Source organism: Myotis daubentonii, chromosome 19 (assembly GCF_963259705.1).
Source record: "Myotis daubentonii chromosome 19, mMyoDau2.1, whole genome shotgun sequence".
Classification (NCBI taxonomy): Eukaryota; Metazoa; Chordata; class Mammalia; order Chiroptera; family Vespertilionidae; genus Myotis; species Myotis daubentonii.
In genome coordinates this window covers 12193841-12216905 of record NC_081858.1, presented here as the reverse complement: position 1 = coordinate 12216905, position 23065 = coordinate 12193841, and the positions used below count along the sequence as shown (strand labels likewise).

The window sequence follows — 23065 nt, the reverse complement described above, 5'->3', positions numbered from 1 at the left end:
CACCAAGTGTCTAGTTCAAGACCAATCCAAGAAAAGAAACATGCTTGATAGAATATGTGCTGACAAAACGTTGGGGGGGGGGGGGGGGAAGAGGTAAGTATAAGGCAAACATCGCCAGTAAGAATCGAATGCTAAGACACTTATTTCTCCAAGAGAGAAAATACAACCACGGTACACTACTCAGTTCTGCTGTAAGTGGTATTTGCATGGTCATAATCACATCAGATGGCGGACACTGAGCCCAGAGAGATGTTCTCCTTTCCACGTCTTTTGGTACTGATGGATTACCTTCCAGTTTCCTGCTCGTTTTATGGAATATTTCAGGCACATAAAAAAGGACAGAAAAATCATAGGCTAGAAAATAAACACATTAACACTCATAGTCTCACCCTCATTGTAAGAAATGATAGTGCACATAAGGTTGAAAGCCCTTGTGTATTCTGTGGGGGGGGGGGGGGGGAGGGCGGTGTGGGTGTGCGCGTGCATTCTTTCTAGGTGGAATTCCCATCTCCTTTCCCCAAAAAGGTCAAACCCTATGCTGTTATCTTCGCCCCCCACGCCCACCCCAGATCACTTTAGTCTTTCTCTGTGCTGATGCTGACCCTTTCGGACTCTATTTCCTAGGCTCCCTTACTCTGCCTCCCACTTAGGTTTGGCCCATGGGGGGCCAGGACAGAAGACTGGAAGGCGGGAGGAGGGAAAGGTGGGGATGTTCCTCCTGTCTCCTCCCTGCTCACCTGCAGCCTTCAACTACTGCTGCTCCAGCCCTGTAGCTCCCCTTCCCAGCAGCAAGCTTTGACCAACCTCTGGTGACTGACCCCGTCCTCTGTCCCTTTAGGCTCCAGTGGCCTCACACTTAAACTGCCACACCTCAGTACTACCCCTTCCTTAAACTCTTCACTGAGATCCTTTAGGGAGAGACGTTTCTTGCCAGAGCCCTGCCTGAATCTCCACTACACGGCATCTGGCCCATCTCACTCCCTTGCAAGTGTGTGTATTTGTGCTATAAAGATATGTATCAGGGCCCTGGCCAGGTAGCTCAGTAAGTTACAGCGTCATCCGGGTACACCAAGGTTGCAGGTTCAATCTCCAGTCAGGAAGCGACCAATGAATGCATAAAAAAGTGGGAAACAAATTGATGTGTGTCTGTCGCTCTCTGTCTCTCTCAAAACCAATTTTTAAAAAAGATATGTACCACCCTAGCCCCATGGTCAGCAAACTGCGGCTCGTGAGCCACATGCGGCTCTTTGGCCCCTTGAGTGTGGCTCTTCCTAAGCCTTAGGAGTACCCTAATTAAGTTAATAACAATGTATCTACCTATATAGTTTAAGTTTTAAAAATTTGGCTCTCAAAAGAAATTTCAATTGTTGTGCTGTTGATATTTGGCTCTGTTGACTAATGAGTTTGCCGACCACTGCCCTGGCCAGTTTGGCTCAGTGGATAAAGCGTCAGCCTGCGGACTGAAGGGTCCCGGGTTCCATTCTGGTCAGGAGCACATGCCCGGATTGCGGCTCGATCCCCAGTGTGGGGCGTACAGGAAGCAGCCAAGCAATGATTCTCTCTCATCATTGATATTTCTATCTCCCTCTCCCTTCCTCTGGAATCAATACAAATATATATATTTTTAAATTTAAAAAAGATATGTATCAGTAATACATAGTGTTGTTCTGAATGTTCTGCTTTATTATACATGTCATACTGTATATACCTCTCTGCAACTTTTCATTTCAGTGTTGCTTTTCTATTTAAAAGATGTATCCATATTGATACATGTAGCTCTAAGTTTCTTCATTCTGCTCTTCATGCCCCACTCCATGGCTCAGTGGAATTATCCATTTTTTTAAAAAAATTGCCGAAGCCGGTTTGGCTCAGTGGATAGAGCGTCGGCCTGCGGACTGAAGGGTCCCGGGTTCGATTCCGGTCAAGGGCATGTACCTGGGTTGCGGGCACATCCCCAGTGGGGGATGTGCAGGAGGCGGCTGATCGATGTTTCTCTCTCAATGTTTCTGGCTCTCTGTCCCTCTCCCTTCCTCTCTGTAAAAAATCAAAAATTGATTTTTTACAGAGAGGAAGGGAGAGGGACAGAGAGCCAGAAACATCGATGATAGAGAAACAACAATCAGCCGCCTCCTGCACACCCCCCACTGGGGATGCGCCCACAACCGAGGTACATGCCCTTGACCGGAATTGAACCCAGGACCCTCGAGTCTGCAGGCCGACGCTCCATCCACTGAGCCAAACCAGTCAGGGCGGAATTATCCATTTTTTAGTTGTTATAAACAAGTGGTATGAAAATTCTTGGACATATCTCCTATTTGAATTTTTAACTATGTGGATATGTATTACTTATAAAAATGTATAATGGATTAAAAAAAAAAAAAAAGACAGAGAAGCACTGCCCTGATTGGTTTGACTCAGTGGATAGAGCGTCGGCCTGCCAACTCAAGGGTCCCAGGTTCGATTACAGTCAAGGGCGTGTACCTTGGTTGCAGGCACATCCCCAGTAGGGGGTAGGCAGGAGCAGCTGATTGATGTTTCTCTCTCATCGATGTTTCTAACTCTCTATTCCTCTCTTTAAAAAAATCAATAAAAACAGTAAAAATATATTTAAAAAAAAGACAGAGAAGCACTAACATTAGCTCTGAGCTGAGATGCCCAGAGTGTCTTTCCTGCACATCTGATTACCCTCCTTTCATACCATGTACTGACGACACAAACAAGCGAGTTTCTGTTGGAGGACTCAGATCTGCCACCTCTCCTGTCCTCTGAGGCCCCAAGCTCTGCTCCAGTGGGAAGAAGAGGTTAATGACTCCAGGCCCCAGCACGGCTGTGAGATACTTGGAGATGCCTTCCTAACACAAGGCACTTGAAATGAGTCAACATTTAATGCAAGAATTGCCAGCAATGGAATCTTGTGGCATTTTCAGGGTGGGCTCTGGCCCAGGAGCATCAGGAGTTGATGGGCAACCTAGTAAATTTCAACAGAGCCATGGTCACCACCAAAATGTGGTGCCTGAGAGCTGTGTCCTTCTCTAGTGGTAAGTTTTCAAAGATGACATTTATATAGTGTTCTTTCCAAGATATCAATGTCAGATAAAGATTTCTGGATGCTGAGTATACCTAAGACTCGTCACCATGGAAACACTACCAAGGTTGGCAAGTTGACTTCACCTCAACTGTATCAACTTTATATTGGGAAAGATGCTGAGTCATGTGCAAGGATTGATTAGTAATGTCTGTTATGTGAGCAGGAACTGAAGGTGTCAGCATGCATATCAGGCACTTGGAAGGCAGGATAACATAAAGAACTAAACGATTACATTATATAGTTAGACTGACTTCACATTCAGGAGTCTGCCTCTTGTTAGCTGAGTTATGTACCTCAGTTTACTCAGCTGTGAAAGGACTAGAAGATGAGGTCTATGAAACAGGCTACCTGCTGGTTTTTAAAAATCAGCTTTATTGAGGTATAACTTACATATCAATTTGCCCGTTTTCAGATGTACAATTTAATGAATTTTGGCAAATATATACAATTGTGTAACCACCACCACCATCCGCACATAAAACAAAGGTTCTGTGCAGGCTGGTATTGCTCAGTGGTCAGAGCACTGGCCCGCAAACCAAAGGGTCTCGGGTTAAATTCCCGGTCAAGGACATGTATCTGGGTTGCAGGTTCAATCTCCAGCCCCAGTCGAGGCATATGCAGAAGGCAACAATCGATGTGTCTCTCTCACATCAATGTTTCTCTTTCTCTCTCCCCCCCCCCCCTTCTTCCCACTCTCTCTAAAAAAAAAAAAAAAAAACAATGGAAAATTATCCTCGGGTGAGGATTAAAAAACAAACAAAACAAAGGTTCCTAAATTTTTCTGGCTCACCACACCCTTAGCATCTAAGTAAACTTTTCAGAGTCCTCGGGCCAAATAACTAAAAAGTATTTAGGTCCTAACAACCTAGTAGCCTTTTGGAGGGGGGAAAAAAACACTTTGAAATTGGCAAAAAATATTTATTTTCATTCTGAAAACAAACAAACAAACAAAACAAAGTTATTTACTAATGGGAATGTGTGTGCCTGTTGGCTCCCCACAAATTCTCAAACCTTGGCATCAAATTAGACATGGCTGCCATCATTTCCTGTTCCATGTTGATTCTCACATAGCACTTGATTTTAATCAGAGACCACAGCAAATCCAACTTTACAAAGATATGACATCATCGAAAAGAATGTAGCATGACCTAATGTACAACTGTGAACTGCCCCAAGCTAGCAGCGTCAGTGGTGTGGGACAGATGTCATTGTGTTTCCCCTGAAAATTCAATCAGACCATAGAACCCCTGTGACTTTTCTGCAGTTTCATGGGGAAGCCTTGACACGGTTTGGGAATCACAAGTACAGGCTGTTTCTATTAGCCCCCAACGATGCCTATCTAGCAACCCTTGTCTGTTTGTTTTCACCACCAGCATTTTTATTTTCCTTCATGAAACCACCCCTCCCCTATTCTTATTTCATGTGGTTTAAAGTAGCACTGATTCCAGTTTGAGCTCCAGGGGTAGACATGTAACCAAGGCACTGCCAAATAGTGCCCCAGTGACTGGTAAGGGATAATCACATGACTCAAGTCCAGCCAGTGAGAGTCAGCCCTGGGACTCTTACTGGAATTACTGGGAAAAAGATGCACTTTTTTTTTCCCGGTTTGCTAAGTAGATGGTAGATGTCAGCCTGGAGCCGCCAGTGGTCATCTTTACTACAACAAGGGAGACGCAAATCGCCTAAGAATAAAGGTGACAAAGAGGAGACAGAGAGACACACTCACAGAGACATCATTGGAGCTCCTGGAACCAGCCTTACCTGAAGCCATTTGTCACTGGACTTTACAATACATGACCAATAAACCCCCTTTTTTGGCTTACACCAGCAGAATTGTGTTTCTGTCACTTGCAACTAAGAGTTCTGACTAAATGCTATTCTTTTAAAGAACCACACAAATGAAATGAGACCTCACAAGTTCAAAAGTTTTCTTCTAGAGCCAAGCGTCTCAAGAAGGGTTCAGAGTCCACTATGTTAGGAACCCAGAAAATATCTGACCCACAGAACGCAGACTCTGGTGTTCAACGATTTGGATTTGAATCCTGGCTCCAGCACTTACAAGCCATAAAACTTTGTATAACTTACTGACCTCTGTAAATTGGTGATAATGGGATCTATTTCTTAGGGTTTTAATTCTATCTTCCTGCTTGCAGGCTGCCCCACCCTGATGTCTATTCCATACACACCAGCTAGAGGGATGCCCATTTCATTGGTAGTAAGAGCTAAAATATCTTTTAAAAATATTTTTATTGATTTCAGAGAGGAAGAGAGAGGGAGAGAGAGAGAGAGAGAAACATCAATGATGAGAGAGAATCATTGATCAGCTGCCTCCTGCACACCCCCCACCAGGGATCGAGCCGGCAACCCAGGCACATGCCCTTGACCGGAACTGAACCCAGGATCCTTCAGTCCGCAGGCTGATGCTCTATCCGCTGAGCCAAACTGGCTAGGGCAAAAGCCAAAATCTTTACAATGGTCTACCAACTATGAGGTCAAGTTTAGGGAAAGCCCACTCCAGCTATCTCCTTCCTTGGTGGGAGGGGCAAGGTCAGGTTTCCAGTGATGTAAGGCAAGTCAGGAAAGGCTCATTAAACCACCTGCCACCGTGTCTGTAAGTGACCTTCTGTGGTCACACCACCGGCCACAGAGCCACGCTCAATTTACCAGCAAGGCTGAATGAAATCCCAAACAGCTAAAAATGAAATAACCATGGAGACCTGACCTTGCCCCAGAGTCCAGTGAGGCCCCACAATCAAAAGAAATCAGATCTTTTCCTCTGGAAATTCCCAGAGATTATGACTTTGGGGGGGGAGGGAGGAATCTAAAGACCTTTCAAATCCTCTAGTGCAGCGGTTCTCAACCTGTGGGTCGCGACCCCTTTGGCGGTCGAATGACCCTTTCACAGGGGTCGCCTAAGACCATCCTGCATATCAGATATTTACATTACGATTCATAACAGTAGCAACATTACAGTTATGAAGTAGCAACGAAAATAATTTTATGGTTGGGTCACAACATGAGGAACTGTATTTAAAGGGCCAGAAGGTTGAGAACCACTGCTCTAGGGCCTGAGTTAGGTTACCTCTTTCCTCCCTTCAAGTGTAAAAGGGAAGGAGAGGTAAAACCCAGTGATAGTCTATAGTGCCCCAAGAAAGGAAATCAGAGAGATACAAGCATGAAATCCATGAATCCCAGATTCTGAGGTAGATTAGGAAAATTAAAATAGACCGAGATTTTCTGGTGGGAAAAAAAACAACAAACCCTTCTTATTGTGAACCTTTCTAGTTCCCATCTGTCCACCTGCCTACTTGCTGTAACCCCCTTGTTCCCCAATAAATGCCTCATCTGAAAGTCTGTCCAATGCATACACAATGACAAGGTACACCCTACTTATTATATATGTATTTCCAGAGACTTTCATCTCCGGAGTTCAGCGCTCTCACATTGAATATGACAGACAGGAGCCTCCCAACACAAGGACACCCATGTGAAGTAAACTTTGTCACTAAATAGCTGTGTGACCCTGGTTACATTAGCGTGCCCAAGCTTCAGTCTCCTCATCTATGAACTGAAGACATAGTGTTTTTCACCTTCACCCCACCCCCACCCCCAGGGGACTCTGTGGCCTTCCATCCATCACTGGCCTCTGATCCAGAAGCTGCCACCAGAGCCTGAGGCCAGCAGGAGTGAAAGCAGCCACACAACCTGTCACCCAAATGCCTCAGTGTGCATTTGGGCTGGGGCAAGGGTTATGCCCTCCTGACAGGTAGGGAATTGATGCTCCCTCTGCCCCAAGTCCACTCCATGCCCTACTGCTGGAGAACTAAGCAGGGACGTCACAGTTCCCACCAGGTGAGCCCTTCTACAAGCCCTGCTAGGCACCCGGGGATGAAATCCAGAATGAATGCCCCATCCCCCTGTCCCTCACCCATCTGAGCCCCAGAGACACCAAATAAGAACACAACAACAAATCAAACTGTCTCCTTTGCAACCTCTGCCTGCCAAGACTTGCTGTCTAATTGCTGTTAATTGCATTAATCGCATAGCTCTGAAGTGTGAGGACTCCTCCTTCTCCTAGATAGTGATGGCGAACCTTTTGAGCTCGGCGTGTCAGCATTTTGAAAAACCCTAACTTAACTCTGGTGCCGTGTCACATAGAGAAATTTTTTGATATTTGCAACCATAGTAAAACACAGACTTATATTTTTGATATTTATTTTACATATTTAAATGCCACTTAAAGAAAAATCAACCAAAAAAATGAGTTCGCGTGTCATAGGTTCGCCATCACTGTCCTAGGACCTAGGCTAAGGCAGGACAAGGGGAAGGAATGATGAACAACAAAAGCTCCACACCGCACACCTCTTCTCCCACTCCTGACCCTAACACCCCCTCCGTGGACATGACATGAAAGCCCAGTAGGACACAGCATGAAGAAGCGGCTGGGTTTCCTCAATGGCAGTGGAGCCACCAGGGTCCCCAGGGAGCTGGGTGGGACCCAAGCCCCAGACCTGAAGGAGAGGGCACCAACCCACACACGCCAGACAAGCCCAGAAAGGGATACTGCTTTGGCTCTGGGTACCTTACCCTCTGCTCATGCCTCAAACTGTCCCGTCTCTCCAGCACCCCTCTCTCTATTCATCTGGACCTGCTGCCTCAGGTCTAGGAGGACTCCTTACAAATACCCTTGGCAATCCCTTCTCCCCTCCTCTGGACACTGTAAGAGGCCAGCCAACTGCAGACAAAAGCTACGTGCTCCGGGGGAAATGTCATTGCTCAGGCTGAGGACAAGGAGGAGTTGGGGAGATGCGTGATCGGACTTCAGGCAAGCAGAGCCTAACTGAGAAAACAAACACAAGAGGGTAGCTGCAGAGGGGGCACCCCATCTCCAGAAATGGTCCAGGAGTCCCCTTGGCCAACCCCAAGGTTTCTCGGGGCGTCTCTAGTCACCAGGGTAGGTAGCTGAGGCCTCTGAGAACTCAGGAACAAACCCCCCTGCCCGGACCTCCAGGCCACAAAACCATTCTCTCAAGGGGCCTCCCTTGCCTCCGCCCCCAGCCCACCTGTCCTCAGGCTCCGGGCCAGAAGGGTGAGGGCAGGAAGCAGCCCTCACCCTCCCGAGGGAGGCAACCCAGCTGTCAGAACTGACAGATGCCATCCGCCACGCCAAAGTCAGCCTGCAGCAGCGCCCCGAAGGCGGAGAACGGGGAACCCTAGTCCCGAAGCAGAGCCGATGGATTCAAGGTGAACGTCTCCCAAGCACATCTTCCCAACAGAGCCGCAGCGGAGGGCTGCTCCCCAGGACAGACGGGCAGTTGAGCTGCCACAAGCCGAAGGGTGGGGTTAGGGGAGACCCCTGAGGAGGTGGGGGCAGGGCTGTTCCCTCCGAGTCCCAGCACAGACCTGTCCCCGCAGGCCTCCCCCACATGGACACGCCTGGAACTTCCCCTCAGAGGCCACAGACCAACTTTCTGCAGCGAAGGAGGTGCTCAGCGCCAAGAGCCGGTGCGAAGGCGGGGGGAATGGGGGCTTCGAGCGGGCGCCCCAAGTGGGTGAAGAACTGAAGTGCTGGGAGATGGAGGGGGCTGGCCCACGCGGACCACCAGCCTCCAGGGCCTGGCCAGGGACACCCCTGGGCCCTGATGGTGCCCACCGCCCGGGCTGGGGGAGCAGGAAGGGGAAGGTACTGCAGCTCAGGTAGCCGAGTCGAGGGACGAGGTGGCCCGGCCTTACCTGCAGTTCCTGAAATTCTCCCTCCAGCTCGTGCCACTCGCGCTCGCAACGCTCCCGCTGGCCGGACATGGTGCAGCGGCGCGAGGCGGCGGCGGCTCCCGCAGCGTGGCGCGGCGGCTCCGGAGCACCCCACGGCCGTGCGCTCGCCGGCCGTCTTCAGAAGCACCAGCTGTTCCTGCGCAGCCGGAGCCACGCGCGCACCTGACGTCACAGCCCCCGCCCCGGCGCCCGTCCCACCCACTCGCCGGGGGGCAGGCTCCGCGCATGCGCAAGCACCTCCCCCGGGCTCCGCCCCCGCGGGCCGCGCGCCGCGCGCTGGTCCGGGGACGTCAGGAGCTTTTCGGGTTCTAACCTGGTCTGCCTCTGGCCCCTGGGGAATGGGTTTGCGCCTCCAGGATCTCTCTTCTAGTTGGGGATGGGGAACTTGTTCGCAGGCTGCATTTGCAGACCTTATTTTATTTAGATTAACCAGATTGTGTTTATTTGGGGTGCCTGGGGGTCGAGAGGGAGAGAGGCGATTTAGGGACCGTGAAAGCTCGCCATCCCTTAGCATTACCTGGTCTGAGCCAAAGCCAACAGCCTGGAATGCTAGAACTGACATTGCCTATCCATCAAGGTCGCCGATCAGGGCGGGGAAGCACAGAGAAGGCCCTGTCATCTCACATTGTCATCATGTACTGCAACGAATAACATCCTAGATTCCTGCCCTCTGAGACTCCGGGTGACTATCTTGACAGCTGTTTCTGTCGCTCAAATAACACCACCGCCTCAAAGCTAACTGAATGCAAATCCCCCTCTCCCTCAAGATCTGTCCCTGCCTAGCTTTCCAGTCACATCTCTTATCTCACCCCCATCTCCTGCCACTGTTTTTTCTCTTCCTGCTTTTGCATTACTGGATGCCAAGAGCCAATCTCTAAAAAGAGCACCTTTCCAAGGAAAAGTGAAAATTCCAGGGTCTTAGGCTCTGGCCAGGTAGCTCAGTTGGTTAGAGCATCATCCAGATACACAAAGAATGTGGGTTCATCCTGGGTCAGGACACATACAAGAATCAAATAATAAATGCACAAATAAGTGGAACAACAAAAAAAGAAAATTCCAGGTGCATTTCCTTCATCTGCTTCCCACAGATGCCCTTGCTCAAAATAGTCCCAAAGATTGTAACAAGCAATTTAGGCAAAGACGTTTATAGCAGCACTTTCCAATGAGCCACACACTGAAAATATCCCAAGTGCCCCACAACAGGGAGATGGTTAAGAAGCTACATCCTGTCCATTTCGTGTAATACTATATGGCTCTTTAAATGATCATTATGGGAACTAAATGCATGCCTGTAAACAGGTATATGAAATCATGGTAAGTAAAAAGTCAGAACCCCAAATAATCAGTATGTATACTGGTTAAAGTTATACGATCATTGGTGTACCCTGAAAAAGATTGGGCGAATTTAGTATAACAGAAAAAGTAAATCATGTCAATTGATGGAATTTTTATTTCCTGAAATGTTGTGCAGGTGTTTGAAAGAAATTTTAAACACCTGTTTTGCTGTTCGTGGGTGCAGAATGTAATGGAAACAGCAAGCATTATCTATTAAATTTCATTTGCTTACTGTTTACGCTTCAGGTATCAAGATGTCCTTTATGTCCTTATGCAGTTATTTGCTTACTGGACCTATCTGGGGCTAGATGGGGCTGTGTGATTTATTTGGCTAGTCAGACAGACCTGAGCTCAAATCTCAGTTCTACCATCTGCTGAGTGCAGGGTCCTGAGAACCTAATTCACCTTCGTTGTAAACTGGGAGTCGCTCTGGTGGGATTGTTGTGAGGATTAAATGCAATGAATGATGTAAAGTGGCAAAATATAAGCACCAGAAAGCACTGACTTTATATGTTTGGGTGTGTTTTGTTTTTTTTTTTGTTTTTTTTAAATATATTTTATTGATTTTTTACAGAGAGGAAGGGAGAGAGAGAGAGAGTCAGAAACATCGATGAGAGAGAAACATCGATCAGCCGCCTCCTGCACATCTCCCACCGGGGATGTGCCCGCAACCCAGGTACATGCCCTTGACCGGAATCGAACCCGGGACCTTTCAGTCCGCAGGCCGACGCTCTATCCACTGAGCCAAACCGGTTTCGGCTGGGTGTGTTTTTTTTAAAATATATTTACTTAGGGATAGTTTCAGATTTACAAAAAACAAAACAAAACCCTGCCTAGATAGTATAGAAACTACGCAGCTACTCTTCACTCAGTTTCCCCTAATGTGGACTGTGTCCATAATTTCTTCAAAACGAAGAAATTAACATAGGTGTATTCCTAGCAACTAAGCTCCAGACTTTATTCAGATTTTATTCTGCTCTTTATCAAACTTTCCACTTATTTATATCAGCAAGAACTCATATTTTTCTATTTTAGTCAATGAGTTATAATCCATTATTACGCTTATATTTTTTGATGCTCAAGCGGTCATAGACTTAGTCACTGAGATCCACTTCAAGCTGGATTCTGTGTCCTTTTGATAGGTCCCCATCATTTTTAAAAAATATATTTTTATTGATTTCAGAGAGGAAGGGAGAGGGAGAGAGAGATATAAGCATCAATGATGAGAGAGAATCATTGCTTGGCTGCCTCCTGCACGCCCCACACTGGGGATCAAGCTCGCAACCGGGCATGTGCCCTAACAGGGAATCTAACCGTGACCTCCTAGTTCAGAGGTCCACGCTCAACCACTGAGCCACACCAGCCAGGCCCCTATCATTTTTTAAAGAGCATTTCCTCACATTTTTGACACCAAGCACATCTTACACCTTCCCTGCTCCAACTGTGGAATCAGCCATTTCTTTGTCATTCTTGGTTCCTTTTAGCAAAGACTGGTATTTAGAAACCAAGTTCTGGGTACTAGATGTGTGTTTTCACCACCATGGATGCCACCACTCTTGGTTCTCTTGGGGGACAGGTCTAGAGACTATGCTTATGGATATATGTACATATATATTTGTGCACATTTACACCTTTATTTATATCTATAAATATTTAAAACCATGATGTCACACCAATATGCAATTCCAATCCACAGATTTCATTCTAGTTTCCTCCTTTCCCCATATTCACAATTCACTTCTTCAACAGTGAGAAACCTGGCTCCCATTATGCTTATATATTTACTCATTCGATCAGTCCTCCCCCATATATAACCAATCTCCCACTGCCACCACCATCCTGATCTTCCAGTCCTCATCCCCACCTTGCCCCAAATAAATGATATGAAAGGGATGATGAGCATGCCTTTCTTGCCTTGGTGTCCAGACTAAAATGGCTTTTTAAGTAATTAAAATTTCCCCAACCTCCAATGGCCATAATCAACAAGACATAAGTGGAAGTGCTTGATAAAGATTTAGAAATTGAATACTTCCTAATCCAGCTCCAAAGTCATCTAACAATATTGGAGGAATGTATTTATTACTAGCCACCTTTGCTGTCCTCATTTCTTGTAGACACAGAAAAGCTCTATATCCTGGGTTCTGGCATCCTATTTTTTTGAAGGCCTTTTGTCAAACAACATGGAGAAAGCACCAATGTCTATGTTTTTCTTTTTGTTCCATGCATTTGAAGAATTAGATTTGACAGTTTCCCCAATATAGTCGTATTTATCAGGTTCTTTTGTATGATGGCTCATTTTGGAGGAAAATTGTAGGTAGTGGGAAATGCACCAAAATGTTTTCCAATGACCAGATGAAATGCTGGCTGCTTTTCATGTTTTTGTTTTGTTTTGCCCTTTTTTTTTTTTTTTTTTTTACATGACTGAGAGGTTAAATATTGTTTCATTGCGCCACCTGCTGGCAACTTTTCATAATATCTGTTTCTTCCAACAAAGGGTAACAAAAAAGGCTTGTTCAAAAAGATTTCTTAACAAATATTCTTTTTTTTAAAAAAAAAATGTTTTTATTCATTTCAGAGAGGAAGGGAGAAGGAGAGAGAAAGAAACATCCATGATGAGAGAGAATCATTGATCAGCTGCCTCCTGCACACCCGCTACTGGGGATAAAGCCCGCAACCCCGGCATGTGCCCTTGACTAGAACTGAACCAAGAACTCTTCAGTCCACAGGCCGATGCTCTATCCCAGGGGTCCTCAAACTACGGCCTGCGGGCCACATGCAAATACAAATAATGTATTTGTTCCCGTTTTGTTTTTTTACTTCAAAATAAGATATGTGCAGTGTGCATAGGAATTTGTTCATAGTTGTTGTTTTTAAACTATAGTCCGGCCCTCCAACGATCTGAGGGACAGTGAACTGGCCCCCTGTTTAAAAAGTTTGAGGACCCCTGCTCTATCCACTGAGCCAAACCGGTGAGGGCCAAATATTCCTTTTTTCTCCCACCCTAAAACTACCACTCATAGTTTGCATAGTAGAAATATTTCAATGCTCTTTATCTTTAATAAAACATTTGCTTTCCAAGTTTTCAACAATGAGAATACATTACTTTTTTAAAAATATATATGTTTTATTGATTTCAGAGAGGAAGGGAGAGGGAGATAGAAATATCAATGATGAGAGAGAATCACTGATCGGCTGCCTCCTGCACGCCCTCTACTGGGGGTCGAGCCTGCAACCCAGGCATGTGCCCTTGACTGGACTCGAACCTGGGACCCTTCAGTCTGCGGGCCGATGTTCTGTACACTGAGCCAAACCAGCTAGGGCTATATTATCTTTTTATTGTGACAGATAACATTTGGCTTAAATAATACTTATAAAGAGAATCTGTGTAACTAAAACCCAATTCAAGAATAAGACATCAGCCCTAGCTGTGTGGCTTAGTGGACACAATGTTGGCCCAAGGACTGAAGGATCCCAGGTTCGATTCTGGTCAAGGGCACATACTTCAGTTGCCGGCTCTATCCTGGTCCTGCTTGGGGCACATGCAGGAAGCAACCAACTGATGTGTGTCTCTCACCTTGATGTTTCTCTCTCTGTGTCTCTCCTCCTCCCTTCCACTCTCTCCAAAAATCAATGGAAAAATATCCTCAGGTGAGGATTAACAAACAAAAAAAGAATGAGACATTACCATCACCCTAGATAACACTATACCCCTCTTCCTAAATCATAACTTTTTCCCTCCCTTCCCCCTAACATAACCACTATGCCGATGTTTGGGATAATCATTTGAGCATGTACTATTTTTATAACTAAAAAACAACTAAAGTATTCATTTGAAAAAATATGTAAAAATAATGTAAAAAATTTGGTGTAGCTATTTAATCTGGAAACTTGGTTATTCCTGCATTTAACAAATATATATTGAGTTCAACACCATTCATCATTAGGGAAATACAAATGAAATCATGGTGAGATACCACTTCACACCCAGGAGAAAACATTATGTCCACACAAAAACTTGTACACAAATGTTCACAGTGGCATCACTCATAATAGCCAAAAGGTAGAAACAACCCCCATGGATAAATGAATAAACTGAGGAATGGATCAACAAAATATGATATATCATCCAGTGGAATATTAGTAAGCCATAAAATGGCATGAAGTTCTGACACCTGCTACCACATGGGAAAATCTTGAAAACATGATGCTGAGTGAAAGAAGCCAGTCACAAAAGGCCACATAGTGTATGATTCCATTGATATGAAATGTCCAGAATAGGTAAGCCCATAGAGACAGAAAGCTGATTAGTGGTTGCCAGGAGATGGAGATGAGGGGGAGAGTGACTGCTAATGGGTTTAAGGTTTCTTTTGGAGGAGGTAGAAGGAAATGTTCCGTAATTAAATAGTAGTGATGATTGCACAACTGAATATATAGTATGCTGAAAGCCACTAAAGTTTACACTTTAAAGAGTGAATTTTATGGTAGGTAACTTTTTGTTTGTTTGTTTTGTTGTTGTTGTTGTTAATCCTCACCCATGGATATTTTTTCCATTGATTTTTAGGGAGAGTGGAAGAGAGAGGGGAAGACAGAGAGAAACATCGATGTGAAAGAAACACATCAATTGGTTGCTTCCTGCACAAACCCTGACCAGGGTCCGGACTAGGGAGAAGCCTGCAACCAAGGTACGTGCCCTTGACCGGAATTGAACCCGGGATCATTTGGTCCGCAGGCCGATATAGAGCCAAACCAGCTAGGGCTATGCTAGGTGACTTTTTAAAATATATATATATATATATATATTAATTGATTTCAGAGAGGAAGGGAGAGTTATAAACATCAATGATGAGGGAGAATCATTTATCATCTGCCTCCTGCATGCTCCCTACTGGGGATCGAGCCCACAACTTGGGCTAGTGCCCTGACCAGGAATCAAACTGTGATCTCCAGGTTCTTATGTCGATGCTCAACCACTTAGCAACACCAGCGAGGCAGTAGGTGACTTATCTTACTTAATAAATTTGTTGTAAATAATACATATTGCCCTAGCCAGTTTGGCTCAATGAATAGATATCGGCCTGCGGTCTGAAGGGTCCCAGCTTCAATTCTGATCAAGGGCACATGCCTGGGTTGCGGGCTCAATCCCCAGTGAGGGGTGTGCAGGAGGCAGCCGATCAATCACTCTCATCATTTATGTTTCTATCTCTCTCTCTCTCTACCCTCCTCTCTGAAATCAATAAAAATATTTTTTAATAATAATAATAATATGTGTTTCAGTGGTTACTATGTGTCAAGCACCATGCCAGGTACTGGGATTACGATAATGGGCAAAGCTAGATAGGGCTCCTGTTCATATATAGTGTGTGTAGTGTTAAATATCACATAACACAAAAGATTTTAAAGAATCTTTAAAGGGAAAACAATGTCTGGCTAATAACACAAGACTTCCCAATTATTTCCACCTCATAGAATTTTGTGATGGTGAAACACAGCTCCAAATCGCATCTCTTAGTTTAAGGAATTAGAGGCTGATGCTGGAGCCCCTGCACCCCAGCATAAGGGTAATTAACAAGTAAATATAGAATGGAAAAGATGAAAACATATCATTACGTATATGTTTAATTTTTTTGTTTTTTATTTCGGGAAATCTCGGAAGAAAAGAAAGAAGGGAAGGAAAGGAGGAAAGAAGGAAGATAATTTTTGTGAAATATGCATACAGAAAAGTGCAAAAACATGATGTACAGTTTAACAAATAATTATGAGGTGAACACCTATGTGACTATGCCCAGGTTGCCCCCCAGAAGACTCACATATGCTGGTTCCTAATTGAAATCCTTCCTTCCCCCCTAGAGGTAACCACATCCTAATTTTTATGGTAATGTATTTGCTTTTCATTGTAGTTCTACCACTTATGTTTGCATCCCTATATAACATTGATTTGTTTTTCCTAGTCTGGAACTTTTAGAAATGAAATGATACTTTATTGCTTGGTTGGTTGCTTGCTTTTCATGCCTGTCTTCTTTGCACTCAATATTATGTTTTTAAGTCACATCCATGTGACTATAATTTGTTTGCTTTCACTGCTGTGACATTCTATTGTATGAACAGTACACAAATGATATTCCTGGGCTATCACTGATAAAAACCCGTGGTGTTTCTTGTTTGGGTTTTTAAAAAATATTTTTTTATTGATTTCAGAGAGGAATGGAGAGGGAGAGATAGAAACATCAGTGATGAGAGAGAATCATTGATTGGCTGCCTCCTACATGCCCCATACTCAGGATGGAGCCTGCAACCCGGGCATGTGCCCTGACCAGGAATTGAACCGTGACCTCCTGGTTCATAGGTTGATGCTCAACCACTGAGCCACACCGGCAGGGTTGAAAAAGATATTTCTTGAGGCGCTGGTTTGGTAGCTCAATTGGTTAGAGAGTTGTTCCGATATCCCAAGGTTGTGGGTTCGATCCCCCGTCAGGGCATATATAAGAATCAACCAATGAATGCATAAATAAGTGGAACAACAAATCAGTGTTTTTTCTCTCTCCCTCTCTTCCTCTCTCTCAAATCAATACATCTTTTAAAAAGAAAAGTATATTTCATATGATTGATGATTTTTTTAAAAGTCTAAGTAGGTTTTCATGAAAGCTGCTACTGATCTATTTGAAATGGGGAGGTTAAGTGCCACTTGCCAGAATAGGCACTTAAAGAATTTACCAACTGCTCAGTGCCTCTCAGCTCTCCACTCTGACAACAGAACAGACGTCACCATTTATACATTTTCCACACACTGCCACTGTGAATAATTGCTATTTACAATATGCTTTCACAAAGGATATTTCATTTAATCCTCATAACAATCCCAAAAGGTAAATGTTACTATGGTATATTTTAGAGATGAGGAGGCTGAGATTCAGAGAGTAATACCTATCTGGTTTACCCAGTAAAATACAGTGCGGGGGCTTGTACCTCGGCTTGCTTATTTCTTGTCATCACAGCATAACTAGGAACCTGACAGGGTATTTTGTTGTAAAAGACTCATTGTAAGCAAATCAATAGAGCATTGTATACACCCTGGGCAGAGCGTACTTCCTACCTCTTCAGTTGGGATTTGGTCCTGTAGCTTGTTAGGGCCAACGTTACCAATGACTTTGAAAACACTGCATGAATAGACTTGCTCACTGCTGCCATTGCAGTGAGGAGAGTATTCCTGAGTTACCCGCTAATGCCAGATGGAGGAAGAGACACTTGGTACAGAGCTGCCCCAGCCAAGGGCCAGCAATCAGCCAAACTGCAACTGAGTGAGCTAAAAGAATGTTTATTGCTACCTGCCTTCAGAATAGGGGGCTGTCAATTTTATTGCAAAAGCTCACTGACCATCTGGGATAAGGAATGAATTTATCATTCAGAACCCTTCCTTGGAATGGCACCTAGGATCATGAAATTTCCTTACTGGTGATTTCTCTTTAGGGCCTGCTATGACCTGAATGTTTGTGTCCCTCCCAAAATTCACATGTTGGAATCCTAATTCCCAATGTGATGGTATTAGGAGATGGGGCATTTGGGAAGCGATTAGGCCGTGAGTGTGGAGCCCTCATGAATGCGATGAGTGCTCTTATAAAAGAGACCCCTGCGCCCTAGCCAGTTTGGCTCAGTGGATAAAGTGTCGGCCTGCGAACTGAAAGGTCCCAGGTTCGATTCCGGTCAAGGGCATATGCCCGGGTTGTGGGCTTGATCACCAGTGGGGGACTTGCAGGAGGCAGCCGATCCATGATTCTTTCTCATCATGGATGTTTCTATCCATGGATGTTTCTATCTCTCTCTCTTTCCCTCTTCCTTCCTCTCTAAAATCAATTAAAATATATTTTAAAAAATAATAAAGAACCAGCATTTAAAAAAAATTATATAAAAAAAAAATTTAAAAAAAAAGAGACTTCACAGCCCTAGCCAGTTGGGCTCAGTGGGTAGATAGAGCATAGGCCTGCCTACTGACGGGTTCTGGGTTCGATTCCAGTCAAGAGCATGTACCTTGGTTGCAGGCTCGATCTCCAATCCTGGTCCAGGCACATGTGGGAGGCAACCAATTGATGTATCTCTCACATCGATGTTTCTCTCGCTGTCTCTTCCCTTCACTTCCACTCTCCCTAAAAACCAATGGAAAAGTATCTTCAGGTGAGGATTAAACAAAAAAAGAGAGAGAGACCCCACAAAGCTCCCTAGTCCCCTTTCTACCATATGAAGATATAACGTGAGAGAAGTCAGCAACCTGGAAGACAGTCTTCACCCAACCATGCTGGCACCCTGACTTTGGACTTTCAGCCTTCAGAACTGAGATATAAATTTTTGTCGTGTATATGCCACCAGAACCAAGTAAAACAGGGCCTAACATTTGAGTAATGAATGAGATCCATATTATTTGCAACACAATCTCAATTTCATTCACTATTTAGAAGTGCAGTTACTACTGCCAGATATATATATATATATATATATATATATATATATATATATATATATATATATATGTAAATAACAGAGAATGTTTGGCCTGCAAAGCAAAAGAAAAGTTTACTACTTTACAGAAAAGGTTTGCCCAATTATAATTCACTCCCTGGCTCTGGGGAGCGGGTCACTTTTCCCAGGCAAAAGGGAAGCTAACACATTTGGAGATCTGCCATCAAGGAGGAAAGGGGGAGGTGGGGTGTTGAATTTCAGTAGCAACCAATAGTGCCCACCACCATTGCCACCCACTCTACCAGCCCATATTATCATGGCCCAGGACCAGTGTGAGGCACAGGACAAAGCCAGTATTAACCAAATACAGTGACAGTGTCACAGGAGAAAATGAAGCAGGTTAGAGAAAGGGCCTTTCATTGTCCTTTATTCATTCACCCCTTTATTCAACAAGTTATATATTAAGAACTTATTGGGGACAATGGTCATTTGCTAGGGCTGCTGTAACACAGTGCCACAAATTGTGTGGCTTAAACAACAGAAACATATTGTTTCCCAGTTCAGAGGCCAGAAATCTGAAATGAAGGTGTCAGCAGGGGAGGTTCCCTTTGAGGCTGTGAGGGAGAATCTGTTCTGTGACTCTCTCCTAGCTTCTAGTAGTTTGCCTGCAATCTTTACAGTTCCTTGGCTTATGGTAGCATCACTCCAATCTTTTTAAACAAATATTTTTATTGATTTTAGAGAGGAAGGGAGGGGGAGAGAGATAGAAACATCCACGATGAGAGAGAATCATTGATCGGCTGCCTCCTGCATGCTCCCCCACTGGGGATCGAGCCTGCAACTCGAGCATGTGCCCTGATCAGGAATCAAACCGTGACCTCCTGGTTCATAGGTCAACCCTCAACCACCGAGCCATGCTCCCTATGACTTCCCTGTGGACAGGATTGTACTAACTAATGTATTTTGAGTCCACTTAAGGATTTCATTTTTTGTTTTTTCGTTATTTTTCTGTGCTCTTTATGAGGTACCTGTGAAGCATTCATTGTGTTAACAGCAGGTTCATTCTTGGCTTAGGACCCTGCTAAGAGCCTGTCTCTCAAGGAGAAAATAGCCCAAGGAGATGGTGGCTACAAACAAGAAAAGCTTTTCTCCTTAGCCCTACAGAATGTTCAAGCAACTTTCTCAGGAGCCCAAGAATCACCTTTCCTTTCCTTTCAGTGTTTTAGGTCCTCATTAGGATATAACTCGTGGCATGGAGTTTTGTGCCCACCTGCTTAAGACTGTTTTTGGTTTCCCCAACCTCTCCCTGATTAACCAGATCACCGTGGTCAAAGAGTCACCTCTGCCTCATCCTCTGCCATCAAAGCAAGTTTAAGAAAACACAATGGTTCTGGTCACTGGGTTTGGGCCCAAACTTCCTCAGCTTGGCATCGAGACCTCCGCACTCCCAGGCTACCACACTATAATTTAGGGTGTGCTTTCTTATGTTATTTGAGGTCATCCTTCTGTTTTAGTCAAGGCAGTCTCCAGAGTCTATACCAGCGGTTCTCACCCTGTGGGTCGCGACCCCTTTGGCGGTCAAACGACCCTTTCACAGGGGTCGCCTAAGACCATCCTGCATATCAGATATTTACATGACGATTCATCACAGTAGCAACATGACAGTTATGAAGTAGCAACGAAAATAATTTTATGGTTGGGGGTCACCACAACATGAGGAACTGTATTTAAAGGGCCAGAAGGTTGAGAACCACTGGTCTATACACTTTACTATCATTCCATCGCCAAGACCTTGCCTGGGCTACTCCTACACCTTCCTCCCAGTGAGAACTCTTCAAGGGCAGAGGCTGAATTATATAATATATACAGTACACACACACACACACATATATATATGCTTTTCACAAATGTTTATGGAATAAAGATGAGTTGAACTGAGGGGCTTCCAAAGCATTTATAAATTTACTACAGGCCCAGTGCACAAAATTCATGCAAGGTAGGCCTTCCTTCCCCCGGCTGCCGGCACCAGCTTCCCTCTGGCACCCGGGACCCGGTCTTCAAGGGAAGGACATCTGGTCTAATTAGCATATTACACTTGTAAAAAATATATATTTATTGATTTTTTACAGAGAGGAAGGGAGAGGGATAGAGAGTTACAATAGATGAGAGAGAAACATCGATCAGCTGCCTCCTGCACACCCCCTACTGGGGATGTGCCCGCAACCAAGGTACATGCCCTTGACCGGAATCGAACCTGGGACCTTTCAGTCCGCAGGCCGACGCTCTATCCACTGAGCCAAACCGGTCAGGGCAACATATTACACTTTTATTATTATAGATGACACAAAATCACCCTTAACTCTGTGCAAACTTGTTTCTTTTTCTGGCTCTTACATACAGATCTTCCTAACGGTTTTCTGACTACATGTTTCTGTGGGCAAGCACCTGTCCTCTTATTACTTTTTTTATATAATACTTGTTTTCAACCTGGGCACTTAGGAGGCATTCAAATGTTTCTTTATTGAGTCTTTTTAAGAAAATATATTTTTATTGATTTCAGAGAAGAAAGGAGGGGGGGAGAGAGATAGAAACATCAATGACCAGAGAATCATCCACTGGCTGCCTCCTGCACGCCCCTTACTGGGGGTCAAGCCTGCAACCTGGGCGCCGGAATGGAACCCGGGGCCTTTCAGTCCACAGGCCGACCCTCTATCCACTGAGCCAAACCGGCCAGGGCTCTTTATTGACTTAAGTCTTCGAGAAATGTAAGAATTCATGGGGGGAAAGCTTCCCTCCACCAAAACCTTTAACACATATGTAAACAAGAATAACCTTGTAAAACTTTAAAAATGTTTTTATTTGAGAGAGAGAGAGGAGAGAGAGAGAGAGAGAGAGAGAGAGAGAGAGAGAGAGCAAAGAATAATCATCGATGAGGGAGAAACATCCATTGAAACCCCAGCATGTGCCCTGGCCGGAACTCAACCAGTGACCTCGGGACGACGCTCAATCCACCGGGCCACACTGGCCAGGCTTGCAAAACTTTTCAAATGTTGAAGTTCTCAGTGTTCGTATTCTGGTCTTTACATTTCTAGGTTCAGTAATTTTACGGCAGGGTGTTTGGGGCAATTCCTAAACTCAGCTTTCCATTCAGGTACACTTACTTACCTTGGCCAGGTTTCCTCCCTCCGCCCTTTCCTCTTTGCAACACGATTCCGCCCACTTCCGGCTACGGGCTCCCAGAGCGCAAGCGCAACTCCCGGCACCCTTCATCAAGCGCTCCATCTATGCGCATGCGCAAAGGGGCGTGGCTGGGTAATGCGCGGGAGAATGCAGGTCCACCAAACTCACCCGACTGTCTCCACCCACCTAAACTGGCAGGCGGAGCCCAGACACGCCTCAGGGTTCATGCGGCGCATGCGCACTGAGGTCAGGAACACTGCGAAAGAACAAGGGCGCGACTTTACGCATGCTCATGTAAATGAAGCAAGAAGCGTTTACGTCAGCATCAGAACCCGCCTCCTTCCTCTCTTCACCTGCCTTGACTTTTAAAGGGCCAGACCCCTATTTCAAAAAATAACTTTTTAAAAATTAAGCATTTCTTTAAAAAAAAAGTAAGCATTTCCTGAGAGCCCACTACGTGCCAGGCCCAACTGGTCTCTTGTGTGCCTTTTCCAATTGTTCCTTTTGTGATCGTTGTAATAATTATATTATTTTTGCATAAATTTCTTCCCTTAACCCAGTTGTACCATTCCTTTGGAGACAATAATTCGAAATGGGAGGCAAAGTGGTGTTCTGGGCAGGTCTTCCTAGGTCAAGAGGTTTGAAATTGAATCCTGATTCCGCCACTTCCATGCTCTTTTACTCCAGATATGGTACTATCTAATCTGTGAATCTAAGAGTTTGCTAATTGTTTAAAATAAAAATTTTCAGTTACAGTTGACATTCAGAATTATTTTTTATATTACTTTCAGGTATACAACATAGCAGTTAGACATTTATATAATTTACGAAGTGATCCCCCGGTAAGTCTTGTGCCCACCTGGCATCATACGTAGTTATTACAATACTAGATGCCTGTGGGATTGGGCCGAGACTGGCTCTCTGACATCCGCCAAGGGCACGGGCCAGGCCGAGGGACACCACCAGTGCAAGATCAGGGCCTGGGAGGGACCGCGGGAGGGCTCCAAGGCATGTCAGGCCAGTCTCACTCAGTCCCCATCTGCCAGACCCCAGCAGTAAGCTAACCTACCAGTCCGAGCGTCTGCCCCCTGGGTGGTCAGAGCACATCATAGCGAGTGGTTGAGTGTCCTTAGCATATCATTAGCGTATTATGCTTTGATTGGTTGAACAGCCCACTGGTCGACCAGATACTTAGCATATTAGGCTTTTATTATATAGGAGGACTACTGACTGTATTTCCTA

At 45.0% G+C, this 23065-nt stretch overlaps 1 protein-coding gene across 3 annotated transcripts in view; it reads right to left on the bottom strand.

Moving 5' to 3' along the window:
• TMEM120B (transmembrane protein 120B) overlaps positions 1-21940 on the bottom strand; it is a 48879-nt gene extending 26939 nt beyond the window's left edge. Inside the window, exon 1 of one of the 3 annotated variants that reach the window (XM_059676554.1) lies at positions 21809-21940. In XM_059676554.1, coding sequence (XP_059532537.1) covers positions 21809-21925 — 117 coding nt within the window. In that variant the 5' untranslated portion in view covers positions 21926-21940. Of the gene's footprint in view, positions 1-8821; positions 9023-21808 lie in introns of those variants that run through there. The other 2 variants (XM_059676555.1, XM_059676556.1) reach the window with 2 other exon arrangements.
• Positions 21941-23065: the final 1125 nt, after the last annotated feature.